Source organism: Mus caroli, chromosome 6 (assembly GCF_900094665.2).
Source record: "Mus caroli chromosome 6, CAROLI_EIJ_v1.1, whole genome shotgun sequence".
Lineage (NCBI taxonomy): Eukaryota > Metazoa > Chordata > Mammalia > Rodentia > Muridae > Mus > Mus caroli.
In genome coordinates this window covers 25,431-42,811 of record NC_034575.1, presented here as the reverse complement: position 1 = coordinate 42,811, position 17,381 = coordinate 25,431, and the positions used below count along the sequence as shown (strand labels likewise).

The window sequence follows — 17,381 nt, the reverse complement described above, 5'->3', positions numbered from 1 at the left end:
AAAAATATTAAAAAAAAAAAGAAAGCACTTCAATAGCTAAATGCAATATATAAAGTGGTGTCTCCAATTTCTGCGATGAAACTTGACTCCACACTGGCAGATGGATCAGGAAATGATGGGACCATGGGGGATCGCTCTGGGGATTAACAGAAAGAATTTTACAACAAAGAATTTTGTTATAATTTTAAGGAATTCTGTCATAATCTCAAATGCATCCATAATTTTTGCAGTCAGCTACCCCATATTTTTACATTAAAAGATAAAGAGGTCTAAAATGTTTAAGTAACTTCTAAAGAGCAACTCATGATTGACAAAAATGTGTTACCCTAAAGTCCAGTTCGTTCATCACATGGTTACACATTTAGAAAGTTATTGGCAACTTTTAAAAAGAAAATGAAAGCACTGAATGTTTTATCCCGTTTGTAAATTCCTTGTCAATGCAAATTGTTTGTTTTCCATGTACTAAATACATTATAATATTTATAATTATATTATTCCCCCTTTTTCCTACCTGCCATCTCTCCCATGCACCTTCTTGATCCCTCTCAAATTTATGGCCTCTTTTTTAAATTGTCACAAATATACACAAAAATTTCTAAATATACAAACACAACTTATTTTACGTATAGGCTCTCAAACATTTTTTGATTAAATGGTTGTTTAAATAATTATATAATTATGTAATGAGACAATAATTTATCATAAAAACAATATTGTTAGCCAACGATATACTGAAATAGAAAAATTATGTAGCATAAACTTTTTCACTTTACAGCTGCCAAATCACTATATGACTATAGGAAAATACACTTTAAAATACTATTATGAGAATAACAACACCTGTCTCATGAGTTGCTTTCAAGATCAAATGTAAGCTATATGTCTGATTACATTGTGTCCCTTCCCATGACAAGTGTCTACTAAATGAAAAGTGAATATAGTCATGCCTCAAATGACTTAAACGAGAGAAGAAACATTGAATCTGGGAAATATTTTTAATATTTTTCTTATTCTCTACAAGAAGTCATAGGGACTGCCTTGGGTGTAAAAACGTGGAAAAGTGGTCAAATAGCCATGGTCAAATAGCTTTTTGATTTTTCAATGGATATCTGCTAATGAAATGTATGTATGTTCATGCATGCACGCGCGCATGTGTGTGTGTGTGTATGCCAGCGTGTGTGTGTGTGTGTATGCCAGCATGTGTGTGTGTGTGTGTGTGTGTGCATATTCCAAAAGGAATCTGAAGCTTATAGGGGCTTTTTAATCTGTTAAAATATGAAACACCTCTATACCTGTTTGTACAAATCTCTGTTCCTTCTGAAACTGTCTTCAATAAATATTTACATTGACCTGCAATTGAGAAGAAAAACAGGCACTTCTCCAAGAATGGTTGCTAAGAACATAGTATTTATATGTTGTTAAAATATTTTAAAGTGTAAATCCTATTCCAGAAAGACTGAGGTTGCCTAGCAACAGTGTGCATTTCTCAGCAGGATACTGCAAAGCTTAGCCCCACCCCAAGGACACAGTGCCTGTAAATCTGCAAACTAAGTCTCAGGCTCTAACTATTAGAAATATGTTCAATTAAGTAGTTTCCACTTTGGGGAATCTCATCACTAATTGGGGCTTTAAATGAGGACCTATTTGCTCAAATCTACATGAAGACTTTTAAAGAAAGTAAGCTGAGACCAGGCTCTTTAAACCCTGAAACTGTGTTGTAACTGAGTGACACACACCCTTCAGCTTTTTTTTTTTTTTTTTACCCTTCAACTTTTGTTTGTTTGTTTGTTCTTTTGTTTGCTTGTTTAATACAGATGGACCTTATGGACTTCAGGTTAATTCTGATAAAGGGCTAAAAGTGGGAGAAGTATTCACTGTTGACCTGGGAGAAGCTGTCCTCTTTGACTGTTCAGCTGATTCTTATCCCCCTAACACCTACTCCTGGATCCAAAGATCTGACAATACTACCCATGTCATTAAGCATGGGCCTCGTTTAGAAGTTGCATCTGAGAAAGTGGCCCAGAAGACAGCTGACTACGTGTGCTGTGCTTACAACAACATCACCGGAAGACGTGATGAAACTCGATTCACAGTCATCATAACTTCCGTAGGTAAGTGTGCAAAAGGACAAGGCACACTAACTTCAGCTTCCCAAATGCCCGTGGATAAGAGAACATAATTGCTCTGTTGTTCAAATGGTCTTTTTCACAGTTAACTAAGCCATGGGTTTCGAGGCTCAAAGAATTAAAGCTTAAAACAAAATGGGGAGAAACTCAAATGCCAGCTGTGGGGAGCTATGAAGCGAGAGTCAGTAAATTACTTCTAAATGTGCATTATTGCTTTCCTGATTTTACAAGCAGGAGTATAGAATGAACTAGAGTGATCACTTAAGGGTTTATATATACTGTTAAATTAGGTTAGAAGAACGAACATGCAGGAGTTGGATCTTTGTTTTTCATTTTCCCACTCGCCCCTTGCTCTTCCCTGGTTCCTCTTCCTTTTTCACCCGGCATCCCTGAGACAGTCAGGAATATTTATCAGGCGCCACATTGGCTTGGAAAGAATTTTTCATAAGTCTATAAAATTCTTCATCCTCTTTAAAAATGCATCTTTAAAAATGCCATGACCCAAAATCTTAAGAATTGCAACTTGTTAGGGACATGTAGCCGTCTCCCAACCCATGAGCTTCTGTGTGGAGTATGGTTCTGTTCCCTGGTATGACTCCCTGTACACTTTTCCTCCGTCCCACAGAGTCATGGCACACTGGCCATCTTACTTCCTTATCTTCAAAGCTCCACGATTGTGACGAAGCCACCTCCTAGATGTCTCTCTCAGAAGTTCTAAAAGCAGGACATAGGTTCAAGCGAGCAGGACTGAACCATTTTCCTCCTCCCCACACCCATTCTGTCTGCATTCCCATGTTCTTTAAGTGAATCTCCCCATTCTCTACCAGCCGAGCAGAAAACTACCACCTCAATCTTGTCCCCTGCTCCTTACACCCCGTGCCACACTCGACCACCAAGTTCTATCTTTTCTACACTTCCAGCTCCCAATTCTCCTTTCTTCTGCTTTCTTTGTCTTACATTTTAATTTCTTTCCTCCTTTTCTCCTTCACCCTTTTCTTTCTAAAATCTATTATTTCTTCTATTACTATCAGTATCTTTGCAGACAGAAAAAAGACAAACAGGATCCAACTTGAAACAAAAGCCACAGTTTGAATAGGAGACAATGGTTTGGATGATTGTATTGGTAAAGGAATGAGCATGCAAAACATTACAACCATGAGTCCACCGGTTCCTTCCATTCTATATCCTTATCCTCAGTGCCTAGAACAGGACATATAACTTAAAGAAGCTCAGCACATTATATTCAATAAAAGAAACAGGAATAAAATATCTGTTTACTTGTTTATACATGTTATTTTAATCCTTAGACTAAACTCGCCATTTACAGTTATTTAGCTGCTTGCATTAAAATCACCTAGATAGTTTGTTTTTAAATATGCAGTTTCTCACTGGAGAGATGGCTTAGCACTTAAGAGTGTTGGCTGCTCTTCCAGAGGACCCATGTTCAATTCCCAGTGCCCATACTGCAGCTCACAGCTGTCTGTAACTCCTATTCTAAGGGTCCTGACACCCTCATACAAACATTCACGAAGGCAAAACACCAGTGCACATAAAATAAAAGGAAAGAAAAGAAAAACAAGCTGGGTGGTTGTGGTGCACACCTTTAATCCCAGCAGTTGGGAGGCAGAGATAGGCAGATCTCTGTGAGTTCGAGGCCACCCTGGTGTACAGAGCAAGTTCCAGGACAGCCAAGGCTGCACAGAGAAACCCTGTCTTAAGCCCCTCCCCAAAAAGGTATTTTCTCAAGTGGCTGAGGCAGGACAAATCCTCTGTCAGTTTCAAGACCAGCATACTGTATGATCTTGTCTAAAAAATAAACAGATAAGCAACTTGCTTTTTAAGACGCCACCTGAGACCAACTGGATCAGCAGCTCAAGCATACTCAGTACATTTGTGACAACTACTGTTTAAGACTTTTCCTTCCATTTAATTTTTAATTAATTAAAAAAGTCTTAGAGATTCACAAAGAGTCATAGAATTGTACACAGCCCACAAGTTGATGAAGAACTGTGTGTTCTCTTAGAACTCTTTGAGATTTAAGGTGACCATATTTGTAAGACCAAGTATATTGGGATTCATCCACTCTCTTGGTGAACATTTTTATGAGGATGATAACCCTACCTGGAGTACTGTTGTCCAGTAGAACTTAACACAATGAAGAAGCTGTTGAAGCATCACTTTCCAACATGGCAGCCACTAACCTTGCTTAGTTTTTCAGCAGTCCCAACATGGCTATGCGGCTGAGCACTGAAGTTTTAATATTATTTCACCTTTACTCATTTGAATTTAAATTATACATAGCTGCATTTTTTAGTGTCTTGTGTATTAGAGAAAAAAGCTACAAAAGTCTTACCTAAATTGTGCCTCATTGGAGTAATAAAAGGTAATATATTTTCCTTGTAGACCTTTTAAAGAATATGTGTTCAAAAAAATTAAAATTAGCACTTATTAATCCATTACATGACTCCTATTATGGGCCAAATAAGGGATAGTCACTGAAAATCAAATAACCCCTGATAAGAAACCCTGATCAAAATATAATATGCATACAACTAAAAAAAATCTTTTGCTTTATAATTTACTACATTTTTATAGGCTCAACCAGCTTTTACCACATAGCCATGTGGTAGTTTAAAGTGAGGTAAATGCACTCACTTTTGTGAGTGTGTTTGTGTGTGCGTGCATGTGTGTTTACCAAACTGTATCTGGAACTGTTTGGTGTCAATCTTGATAGCATGTTAGATGTGTTCTTTATGTTTGCTGTAAGTGAAAGTGTAGATATAATATGTGGTAAGATATTATGGTTGAGACTTCCCTACTTCTAAAACTTTCTACATTAATACTCAGCCAGTAAGTTTTCATATTAGAAGCCCTCAGTACTTGACTAAGATATTATTCCAAAGACAGCTACAGTCTTCATATCAGATCATTGTCTTTTGCAAAGTCTCTAAACCTGTTTGACCTGTCCAAAAGCTGGCACTTGTTATTGTTGTAAATAAGGAGAACAGGTGCTCAGTTTCCAGAGTGATCCAGGGTTGTCAAAATTAGTGGCCTCATTGTGGTTTTACCGAGCTGATTTCCAGTCCTCAGTCTTCACAGTCTTGACTCCAGCAACAGTAGAAAGAGGAAGAAAGTCAGTAGTGCCAATGTGATGTGCTGTGTTTAATGTTCCTGCTTCAAAATGAATGAATTACTTCAACGCAGATTAAGCATACATGAACTGACACATGATCATTGCTTACAAGGTCAGCTGAACACTTATGGAAAATTCACTCTGACACACAAGCTGAATTAAGACTTGTAGGGAATTTAAAATCATTTCTGAGGATGGGCTATTTGCCCTTAAGATGTTTCTAACACCAAAATGAAGTTTCATGTCCCCAGAGGCAAGTTGCAGGAAATAAATGAATCTCTTATTTTTAATGAGACAAAACTACATATCTGCTTTAATATCTCAGCAATAAGACGTAGAGGCAAAGGGACAGGGAGTCCAAGATGACTCCAGGGTCACAGACATGGAACAAAAATAACAAGGCAGGAAATAATCAAAACTTTTATTGGCAACTTTCAGTTAGGGAGAGGAGAGCTGGAAAATGTGACAATTTGCTCTCTGTCTTCAGCTTGTAGGAAGCAAGACAGATGGAGACTTCCACCTCTGCAGGCTGTGATTCACATCTAATTTGAGATATTATGAGTTGACCTTTCTGTAGCTCAGTGGAGATATCTAAAGAAAACAGAGGCAATTGGCAAAGTTACACTGCAAATGCATGACAAAATAACATCTGAATTAAAATCCTTTCTTTTTAACAATCTTAAGAACTCTATTCTTTTTAGGTCACTAAGCTATTGATGTGACTATTGTCCTTTTAATCAATACATATAGAATTGTGCATTTAAAGCAGTGTATATGCATTGGCTCTCATAGTAGTGATTTAGGTTCAGTTAATACTTTAAATATGGATATGTATTTAGAGAGGTTTCCTTTGAATAATTTTCTCAATTAATCTAGTACAAACATGTACATACTTTGCCCACAAAATGGACTATTCCCTACTAATAAGAAGCAATAAAATATATATATAGCTAAAAGTAATGTCTATTTGTTTCAAGGACATAATAGGTACTAAAATAATAAATTAGCAGTTATATTTAAAAAGTAATGATTTTATTACCTTAATTAAGGACTTTTTGAATACTGATATCCATATTTTAAAGTATTAACTAAACCTAAGTTACTATAATGAGATGCTTCACACACACACACACACACAGAGAAGGCAAATACCATTGCACTCTGGCTTTGGTAAATGAGCCCATTGTGTTTAAATAGTGGGGAGGATGGCGTGCTATGTACAAATGAATAGCATAAACTCTAAAACGTGTGTGTGTGTGTGTGTGTGTGTGAGAGAGAGAGAGAGAGAGAGAGAGAGAGAGAGAGAGAGAATATTTATGGAAATGTTGACATCTGCTTGGAATTTAAAGGCATATATATGAAAATATTCAAGTGTATAGTCACAAGTTCCTGAGGACATGTGGACATGGCTTAAATGGTATCTATAATAGATGCGTTTTAGATTTACATGTAATGTGGATCAATCAATCATTTCAAAATTATAATCCAAAACTTTTCATTACTATAAAGTAGGAAAGGATGCAAAATTGGAAGAGAAATTGATTATGCTCCCCCATTTAGCTATAAATTTCTCAACTCTGGGTCAGTGAAGAAACAGACTGAGATACAACTTTGATGTCTGAACCCTGAGACCTTTGCTGAAAGCTGCGTGAGAACCTACCACAGGCTAACTGTGTCTGTCAGGTGGGACCATGAGAAGTGTGCAAGTAATATAGCACTGAGTATGGCATCTTCATCTCCATAGGGGCATGGGGCAGCTGCCATAATTAGTGAACAGATTGGATGGAAGAGTTCTCAGGACTCCATTCGCATCTCAGAATAGACACACTGCCTATTTAGCATATGGCTGTCCTGTTCAGGGTACAGCCTCAAGCAGCAGGGTAGCGATACCATGGATACCACACCTCTTGCCCATATTTGCACTTAACATATTATTCCATTTTATTTGTTTGCTTAAGGAGGAGGCAAATACCATTTGCACTCTGGCTTTGGTAAATGAGCCCATTGTGTTTGAATAGTGGGGAGGATGGCATGCTATGTACAAATGAATAGCATAAACTCTGAAAGAAGCAAGAGGGGTGCTCTTCCAAATGCCCAGACCTGCATTACAGGTCCCAATATATTCTCTGAGCAATAAGACCAGAATTCCCCTACTCTCCTATTTTCAAGTTGGAATTCTAGAAACTCATCAATCAAAAACCATACTTGCTGAGATTTTGGCATGCATTCTAGACCAAGAAACAGGGACAAGATCAGGGAACCATGGCACTAGATGAGGGGACCAAGAACTATCATTCGTCTTCAGAAAGGGCCACACTCTTCCTCACTCCACAGGAGAGAGCACTGGCTTTCACTACGGGACTTATCACTGCAAGGTGGGTCACTGTTGCAGACAAATAGAAGACAACGGGAGAGAGGGAGAGAACCATAAAGAAGGAGTTGAAGGCTAGAAGAAAGCATGAGGAATGGGAAGGTTGTGGCCTCTGTGGGAGAGAATCTAAAATTTTTTTTTACTTAAGTACTTGTCCAAGTGGGAAAAATTTAAAAATGAAGGATAGGAGAAGGTGTGTCTTATGTATCTGAGACTAAGATGGCCAACGACTGTATGTTAAGCCTGTTGCCAAGCTTGACAACCATAGACGTAGTATCTGGCAATGATGGATGCCAGAGTGAATCCACCATAAGAAAGAGAAGCACTCTGACACAGACATCAGTGGCATATTTAATTTTAAGGAAAATTAAAAAAAAACAGCCAAGACTAAACTAAAATGTTTCCCTCATAATAATAATAATAAAAAAAAACTAGCACATGATTGCTTTTAAATGTTCTGAACTTTAGCAGGATGCTTATTGTGAGGTGAAAAGTTTGAGGGACCTGAACTTTGGTGTTAAGACTTGGAATTTTCTGGGGCTGGAGAGATGGCTTGGCTGTTAAGAACACTTGCTGTTTTTCCAGAGAACCCAAATTCAGATCAGAAAGCTTACAACTTCCTATAGTTCTTACTTCAGGGGATTTGATGCCCTTTACTGGCCTCCATGGACCAGAAATGGAGAAGTGGAATATATACTTACACACACACACACACACACACACACAGAAATAAATAAAAATAATAATTTTTAATTGGAATTTTCCAAGAGTCCATGCCAAAAGAAGGAAGAGGCTAGGGCCTTGGTACCAACCAGAGGGAGAACATGTCTCCTGGAAAACAGAGGGAGAACATGTCTCCTGGAAACCAAGAACATGTCTCCTGGAAAGAGGTTGTTCCTTACAACATAATCCTTTTTGATTTTGGTGAATTCTTGTATCTGTAGTCAAACTAAGGTGACATTCAGCCACAATATGGCAAAAAAAATAGACTTCAAATAAATGTTTGATTAAGATCCAGTTCAGCAGAGAAATTGATTGCATCCTGATGAACAATCAGGTATTTATATGGGCATTAGTGAATAGTTAACAGAATCACAGTGGCCCCAAAATGGCACAGAAATTTTCATAACAAGAAACATCCTTGCTTACAGACCTAAAGAGGATAAGAGAGCAGTGTATGGTCAAATGAGATGGGATAGCATGGGTTCCATAACCTGCCTATTACAGTTTGCTATATACCAGCTATGCTACAGCAGGAAAAGATAAGACATTTGTAAATGATAATATTCTACCGGGAACACTGCATAGCTCTGTATTGAGAAAAGGAGATGGGTAAGGGCTTAAATTTATTTTAACTCCTGAGGCACTAACAGAACCTTTATGGAGGAAGAAGAGGTTGCAGGCTAGGCATTCCTTCAAGAACCAAGTAGCCACTAAGTTACTGACTACACACAGATTCTATGTCTGAAGTGGGAGTGGCATTACAGTTGTTGAATTATGATTTCAGAGCACATCAGTCTCAGTAGACAGGCGACTTCCATGACTCATTAATTTCTCACTGATATCAGAGCTGCATGTTAAAGATTACAACTACCTCCTCCTATACAGTTTAATACATGATTAAACATATCATAGTCCAGGGCTGGTATTAACATCACTATAGTCAATACATTGTATAAACAGCATTGGAAGGAAGCAAAATGAAATATTAAAAGCCTGGGATTATCCCCACCACGATAACCTAAATGACTTTTGTAAGCCTCAACTTCCTCATCTAAGAGGGGTAATATAATTGCTCTCTAATAAGATTGCCAAGGCAATTTAGCAGTTACTATGGACCATGCATCCCTAGCACAGAGTTTGGTATACTGTAAGCACTTAGCATATGTATTACAGCTATTAGCACCATACACAATACATTTCTAGTAACAAAAGGAACTTTGCAGGGATTTTACATTTACATTGTCTTGGTCAAGTGTGAGGTGTGTGTGTGTGTGTGTGTGTGTGTGTGTGTGTGTGCGCATGTGTGTGCACGTGTGTGTGTGTGTGTGTGTGTGCATGTGTGTGTGTGAGTGTGTGTGTATGCTCATGTTTCACAACGCACATGTGGAGAACAGAAAAACATTTTCAGGAGACAAGTTTCCCCTTCCACACTGGATTCTGGTATCAAACTCGGGTAAGTCTTCAAGTTCTTCAAGTTTGTACTTTTACCATCTGATGGGCTTGACTTTAAATATTTTATTGAGATTAGCACGCACATGTTATTTGGGATATTGGCATTTCTTGATTTGTTAAAAAAAAGTAGTAAGGTATATTTGGGATAAGTGCTTTTCCTCTCATATCCTTAAATATATACCATTATATCCCTGAGAGGGTCACACCCTTGACTCTTGCTAAAGCAGTGAGACTGGAGGACAGAGAACATCCTGCATCTGATGGTGTAGGGACAAAGAGCTGAAACATTTATGGGAAGGTAGTAGTGCATCATGTCAGCATTTCCCAGGTAACCAGCCATATCTCCAATCACAAATATCCTCAGGAAGTTTGGGGTTTAAGTCTTAAGTCAATTTATCCCACCCATTGCGGGGATGAAGGAAAGAAAAGGAGATGGAGAGTGAAAGGCAATGGTGTCTATATAAGTAGAGAATAGCCTAAACAATTCAGATGATTTAGTAATTTATTGCTATTTTTTTAGGACTGGAGAAGCTTGCACAAAGGGGAAAATCCCTGTCCCCATTAGCAAGTATAACTGGAATATCACTGTTTTTGATTATATCCATGTGTCTTCTTTTTCTGTGGAAAAAATATCAACCTTACAAAGGTAGGTTGAAAACAGAAAAAAAATTATACATTTTACAAACATAAAAAATCTAAAAAAATACTTTACTGAGTTTTCACCTTTCTTTTACCTTTAGCTATAAGACAGAAGCTGGAAGGCAGGTAAGGTATATGTTTCTATGAAAATAACTTTTTAGAAATTTCCTCTTAGCTATAACCCTTGATTAATGCCTCTGTTTGTCTTTTCAGACCAGAATCAGAATACAGAAAAGCTCAAACATTTTCAGGTAATGGCCACACTGGAGAGGAGTGTTGTCCGTAGTGGTGTATATTAGTTGTCAGTGTTTCCTGCTGATATTTACAGATAACACTGGCAATGTAATGGAATTAAAAGAAGCCAATATTAGCACAACCATGATCCGTACATTGTTCAGTGTCTTCCCTTTACCTGTGTGTACACCACACAGGTCTGTAAGATAAGCTAGGGAAGGACCATCCACTCAATTTACAGACAAAGTAAAGGAAGATCAGAGTTCTGCTCCATTCTCACTCATTAGTCCTCTTATCATTGGTCTGTAAGAGCAAAGGAGGACTTTCGTAGCTTCTGGAGGACATACAAAGCTTCCTATCCTAAGGAGAGGAAGAAATTGAGGTATGATCAGGCCGGGCTGTCTCCTTTGTCTCTACCCGCAACCTTCATTGTTGACTCTATACTGAGCTATTCTTAGTTAACAATGGAGCTTTGTAGTGTCAGTGAGAGCCAGGTTTTGGTTCTCTATATCTAACATATATCCTTGGAAGATTATTTTTCTTGGCCTTAAATTCCTTATCTATTTAACAGAGATAAAAACTTCCTCCTGGCGCTGCTATGAGAAGTAAAATAAGATGATATGAAGAGCCTAATGTGACTCTTAATGAAAAGAAAAAAAGAGTTAATCCTCTTATCTAGTCCTTGCTTGCTTACAATAATTGGGTGTCATGGAGGGGAAGGGTCCTAAGCCCATCTGGCTCCTCCCAGCTACTTCCCTCCTCCTCATTTCCAAGATAAAGGCTGATTGATATTGTGCAGCAACTTTTTTTTTTTCATGTCAATTAGCTATTGGTAATCTATTGAAGCTCATTAGATATTACAGGTGGATCAAAAGTTGCTGTGACCTCCAGGCTAAGGCCTTAGTGTTCTTGAAGCCCCAGTCTTGTCCACATACGTGTATTTGAACATGTAACACAATATCCCCACAGGAGACTTTAGGGATAATTGGTCAGGTTCAGTTTAATTTTTTTTTCTCTTAAGAAGGACTTATTCCCCAAACAATTTAATGCCTATAATGACCATATGGGACTAGGATCTATGAAATGGTCTCATGCAAATATCACTTTAAGAAGCAGACAATAAAGAAAAGTTCTTTGGCTATTCCTAAGGAAACAAAAGCAAATGCATGAAAATGTAAGTATTGGAGGGAAGCTTTGCTTCTGTAAGTTGTTGTCCTGCTTTTCCTTTCAGGCCATGAAGATGCCCTGGGTGACTTCGGGATCTATGAGTTTGTGACTTTTCCGGATGCATCTGGTGTTTCCAGGGTTGGTTTTCCTAGTGGTTGATTAAACAGAGATGTAAGCCTCATTCATTTAAGAACTAGGGCAGTGGTGTCCAATGGCTTCGCTCGCCCTTGCTGCATTTCACAGTGTTGATTCACTGGACAGTGAGATTTGTGGAGCTAAAGCATTTTTCTTCTCTTATAGAGACAGTAAAGCTGTCAGAAATAAGGAGAAGCACTCTTCCTGGTACAGTCTATGAATAGAGAACTAGCTAGGTTGAATATATAGAGAAAAGAAGGATGGAGGGCTCACAGTTTCTGGCTTAAGTTATCCCTGTTGCCTAGGTGACCTCAGCCCTTCACTTTGCAGAACTCACTATATCCCTTGGCCCCCTCCTTTTCTGCCTCATAACCTCAATAGCGTTTCAGAGACATTCATTTGATCCTATCCTTGAAGGTACTTGTCTATTATATGATAACTCATAACGGAGTTATCATATAATACAAACCTACTAATATACAAGTATACAGTTTAAAGGTTCAATCCTTTAAAAAGGTGGGGGCTTTTATAGTTGAAACCATTTATATTCAGGCAATCTCTTCAAAAAATTGTAGATTATCAATTTCAAGCAGAATGTGCCTCTGAACTCTTAGCTCATGAGCACTCACGGATGTGTAAAGGACTGGCTTTTCTTCTGTCTCCTCATTCCTCTGTAATAGTCCACTTATGGATGGAACCAGAAATGGATTGCTTGCTTCTGGCTTCTTCTTTCTTCCATTTTTTAGAAGAGAACTATTTGCCATTCGGAAATAGCCCCTTTGTTCTAAGCATTCTGTCACCCTGTGTGCTTCATCCAATGAGTTTCCTGGCCACAGACTTTATTTCAGAAATGTCCTGTGAGTAATGGAGAGGGGTTGATTGGATTTTGCCCTCCTGAGAGTAAGTAGCTCTCATGCTGCCATAGATGAGGAGAGACGCACCTGACAATGAAGTGCCAGTGCCCCCTTTGATGCAGGATGGTGTCACACCTCCAGAACCAAATAAGACAAAATAAACATGTGATTGATCTGTTAGCTATAAGGACTTTTGTAGTGCTTTGACAAACCCTTCTAAGGTGTAGCTTCAAAGCTTAGAGCAGGAGACTGAAGAAGTAAATGGACATACCGAACTTTGAAATGTAGAATGTCTTTACTTTAAAAAAAAATCACACATATATTCCTAATGGATCATTATTAAGGAGTGAATGGTGACTAATACTAAGAATGGGGTATTGATTGTACACAGACTGGAGCACTAATTGAAGCCCTCTACTGACCCCAAGTACTTTAGTGTCCGTGGTCTTGAAGCAGACAAGCCTGCCCCTGAGTGGCATCTCAGAAGCAATGCTTGAACTCTGTAACACATAGCAGAACTTGATTTGGAGCCATGCTCATTCTTGAATCAGAAATGTGTGAGAATTCCTCTGACCACCTTAATTGGCCATGTCAGGTGCTTTGGGGATGAGGTGAGAAACCAGAAGGAACAGCCAAAGTAGGAGAGTGAGGGTAGGGATACGTGGGAGAGGAGCTGAGTGAGAAGAAGCCAGAATGCCATTTGCACGTGAAGATGGACAGTCCAAGGCAATGATCCTAAGAAGAAAACAACTACCAATAAAAGAAATATTCTCAAAAGTGTCATTAAGAGGAGAAATAAGTTTAATTATTAATTTATTTGCATCTTAAAAATCAAAACAGTCTCTTTGGTTATTGTAGTACATATAAGATGGATCGTTCTCCCTTTACCTGATGTGTCCTTTGTTAACCATTTAGCACCTCTCCAGGAGTTGGACAGAGGACAAATGCATAACATTAACAAATTTGCTGCCATTCAATATTAGATCATATATGTTAGCATACATCTACCATAGCCCCTGACCACCTTCATCCCAAGGAAAATGAAGATGTAGTCTCAATTATAAATTCTATGGAAATCTCAACCCAAAATGACTGGAGAAGTCATAGCCTGTGGCCATAATGCTTCCCTTGAGAACTTTATTTAGTAAGAGGAATGAAAATTGATTCCAAAACCACATAGCATTAAGGCATCCCAACACAGAAAACATTCCTTAGTGTCACCCCCTTCACTGGGGAGGATACTGTGTAAACAGGAAGGACTGCAGGTAGATAGAAGAGTGGTTAAAAGAGAGGCGAGTGGAAAGGAAGACCAGACAGACAATAAACTGGAAGGCAGTGTTTGCAGAAAGAAAGAAATTTCAAACTATGAGGAGCGTGAGGAAAGCACAAGTTTCAACAAAACATGTTATGTTTTTTACCAGATAAGTACACTATATCCTTCTCTTGTTCAGCTAAGCCTGTAGTCTCCAGAGCCATCACCACAGTAAGACCAACGCATCACCCTTTGCCCCTTTACTCTCTGGAAGTATGATGACGACTTTTGGCTTCATGTTATCCTTTCAGAAAAGTCATACTGGCTTGTGTAATTGCCAAAAAGAGCAGTTAAGATACAGTGTTTTATATGTGCTTTCTGGTTCTAAACTGTTAAGCTGTTGTTTGTTGCTGTTTTGTTTTAATTCCTCCTTTTGCTACTTTTCTCCCTATCGTTTTGCTGCCGGATAGTTTGCATATTTTTTCTTAAGTGATGAAATAAGTGGATGGTTTGTCTAGCTCCTCCTGGAATAACATAATGTGAGTGCAGGAAGTAGCATTCCAGAGGTGGCGAGCATCTGTTCTCCATCTTTCACACTACTGAGTGTTTCGTGATAATCTAGGGCTAAGTTTTGTCTATTAATGTGCTGTGTTTTCTAGATGTCAAGTAGGTCTTCCCCTGCCTCTGATGGTGTAACAGGGCAAGATATTCACGGAACAATTTATGAAGTCATTCAGCATATCCCAGAACAACAGCAAGAAAATACAGAGTAAGTACGAGTGTGTATGCTGGGTGCAATGGAGGCTCTCAGACGTCAGCAGCTGCATTTCCAAAAGCTCCAAAAATATTAAAAGAGGAAACTATAGTTTCCAAACATGTGAAATTCTTCAAGATACATCCTCCTGTGAAACTAGTTTGAAAAATGAAACAGGCAAGTGTAGAAATACCATGTAGAGCAATGCACATGGGCAGGTAGGTAGACAAGAGGCAGAACTCTGGAATGACCTGTCTGCTGCATATGTTTCTCCTTACCAATGTGTCTCTAAGGAATCCACATCAGGGTGTGAAAGGCTCAATCAGGCCAGTGCTCAAACAGCCTTAATTATCCTCATGACCTTTCAGTGACCATAGCAACTTTATAGCCACAATGCTCTGTCAGTAATTATAATACCAGGCAAGAAGGCTACCAGGGGAGAATGGCCCAGTCAACATCAAAGGCCCAACATGTTTACATTCAAGGCTGACTATTTCCAACTGCATAGGACTGGTCCCTCTGAGAACAAAACCTGTGTTGAGGCCAAAGGCAGCAAACCACTTAGCCAGTTAAGCTCAGGGCTGTTACTAGATCTGCCTCTTCTTTGCCATGGGGAAGCTAAGCCACAGTCTTGAAATAATGAAACCAAGCTCTGTTTGTGTGTGTGTAGCTGCCTGCAGGCCTAACTGCCAAAGTCCCCTTCCACTCCTCCTTTAGCTGTCATTTGTTGACTCTGAGAAGAACATCAATAACCTCTTCTCTTCAGGCAAGTGGAGCAGCCCCAGCAAAGTAATTACTGCTCATTTCTGGGCAAACATTGAAAACAACTGCTTGGCGGAGTCCAAGAGTGCATTGAAAAACCATCTAATGGAGAAAACCAGGGACAATGCTGTGGTTTTATGGCTAAGTATGTGACAAGAAACGCCAGAGAGCCCAATCAGAGAAAACACTCTCAAAGTCAGAGAGAGAAAAAAACAATTCCTAGTAGAACCAAGAATTTCTGGTTTGAAAATTTAAAAACGTTTTGGTTTGAAGCAATATATTAAAAGGGTTACATACAGTACAAGAAGGAGACACAATAACATAGTTTTTGAAAAAGAAAACACTAAAGGGACAGACAGCTGGTCTCTTTACTTTCTGGAGCAGGAAGCAAGGGAGTGTTTCTGTCTTCATTTTTTTCTCTTTTCTTCTTTGATTGATACTTATTGACTGTGCATAGTTATGGGGTACAAAGTAATATTCTGTCCCAGGTATACGTTGCACAATCTAGCACTATTTCTGATACTATGTATGCTGTGTAAGATTGAATCCAGTGAAATAAATAAAGAAAGAAAGAAAGAAAGAAAGAAAGGAAGAAAGAAAGAAAGCAGAATAAAGTAAAAGAGTTCATTTTCATCTCAAAGAAATGAATTTCTTTTTTTAAAAAAAAGTTTCAAAAATCCTTCTTTNTCAATAGATATCTGTCTGAAATGAACAAAATCTTTAAAAATCCTTGGCCCATTTTTTCAGGTGCTCCTCAGCCATTCGAAATTCCTCAGGTGAGAATTCTTTGTTTAGCTCTGAGCCCCATATTTAATGGGGTTATTTGATTTTCTGGAGTCTACCTTCTTGAGTTCTTTATATATATATTGGATATTAGTCCCCTCTCTGATTTAGGATAGGTAAAGATCCTTTCCCAATCTGTTGGTGGCCTTTTTGTCTTATTGAGGGTGTCTTTTGCCTTACAGAAGCTTTGAAGTTTCATGAGGTCCCATTTGTCAATTCTCGATCTTACAGCTCAAGCCATTGTTGTTCTATTCAGGATTTTTTCCCCTGTGCCCATATCTTCGAGGCTTTTCCCCACTTTTTCCTCTATAAGTTTAAGTGTCTCTGGTTTTATGTTGAGTTCTTTGATCCACTTAGATTTGACCTTAGTACAAGGAGATAGGAATGGATCAATTCGCATTCTTCTACATGATAACCACAAGTTGTGCCAGCACCATTTGTTGAAAACGCTGTCTTTTTTCCACTGGATGGTTTTAGCTCCCTTGTCAAAGATCAAGTGAGCATAGGTGTGTGGGTTCATTTTTGGGTCTTCAATTCTATTCCATTGGTCTACTTGTCTGTCGCTATACCAGTACCATGCATTTTTTTTTTATCACAATTGCTCTGTAGTAAAGTTTTAGGTCAGGCATGGTGATTCCACCAGAGGTTCTTTTATCCTTGAGAAGAGTTTTTGCTATTCTAGGTTTTTGGTTATTCTAGATGAATTTGCAGATTGCTCTTTCTAATTCGTTGAAGAATTGAGCTGGAATTTTGATGGGGATTGCATNGAATCTGTAGATTGCTTTTGGCAAGATTGCCATTTTTACAATGTTGATCCTGCCAATCCATGAGCATGGGAGATCTTTCCATCTTCTGAGATACTCCTTAATCATCAGGGAAATGCAAATCAAAACAACCTTGAGATTCCATCTCACACCAGTCAGAATGGCTAAGATCAAAAATTCAGGTGACAGCAGATGCTGGCAAGGATGTGGAGAAAGAGGAACACTCCTCCAT

General features: G+C 38.6%; 1 protein-coding gene across 2 annotated transcripts in view; it reads left to right on the top strand.

Moving 5' to 3' along the window:
• Hepacam2 (HEPACAM family member 2) overlaps window positions 1-14,859 on the top strand; it is a 30,142-nt gene extending 15,283 nt beyond the window's left edge. For both annotated transcript variants that reach the window (XM_021165792.2, XM_021165791.2), the window contains exons 4-9: window positions 1,815-2,111; window positions 10,326-10,451; window positions 10,546-10,570; window positions 10,658-10,695; window positions 11,910-11,983; window positions 14,746-14,859. In XM_021165792.2, coding sequence (XP_021021451.1) covers window positions 1,815-2,111; window positions 10,326-10,451; window positions 10,546-10,570; window positions 10,658-10,695; window positions 11,910-11,983; window positions 14,746-14,859 — 674 coding nt within the window. The remainder of the gene's footprint in view (window positions 1-1,814; window positions 2,112-10,325; window positions 10,452-10,545; window positions 10,571-10,657; window positions 10,696-11,909; window positions 11,984-14,745) is intronic.
• The last annotated feature ends 2,522 nt before the right edge of the window (window positions 14,860-17,381 follow it).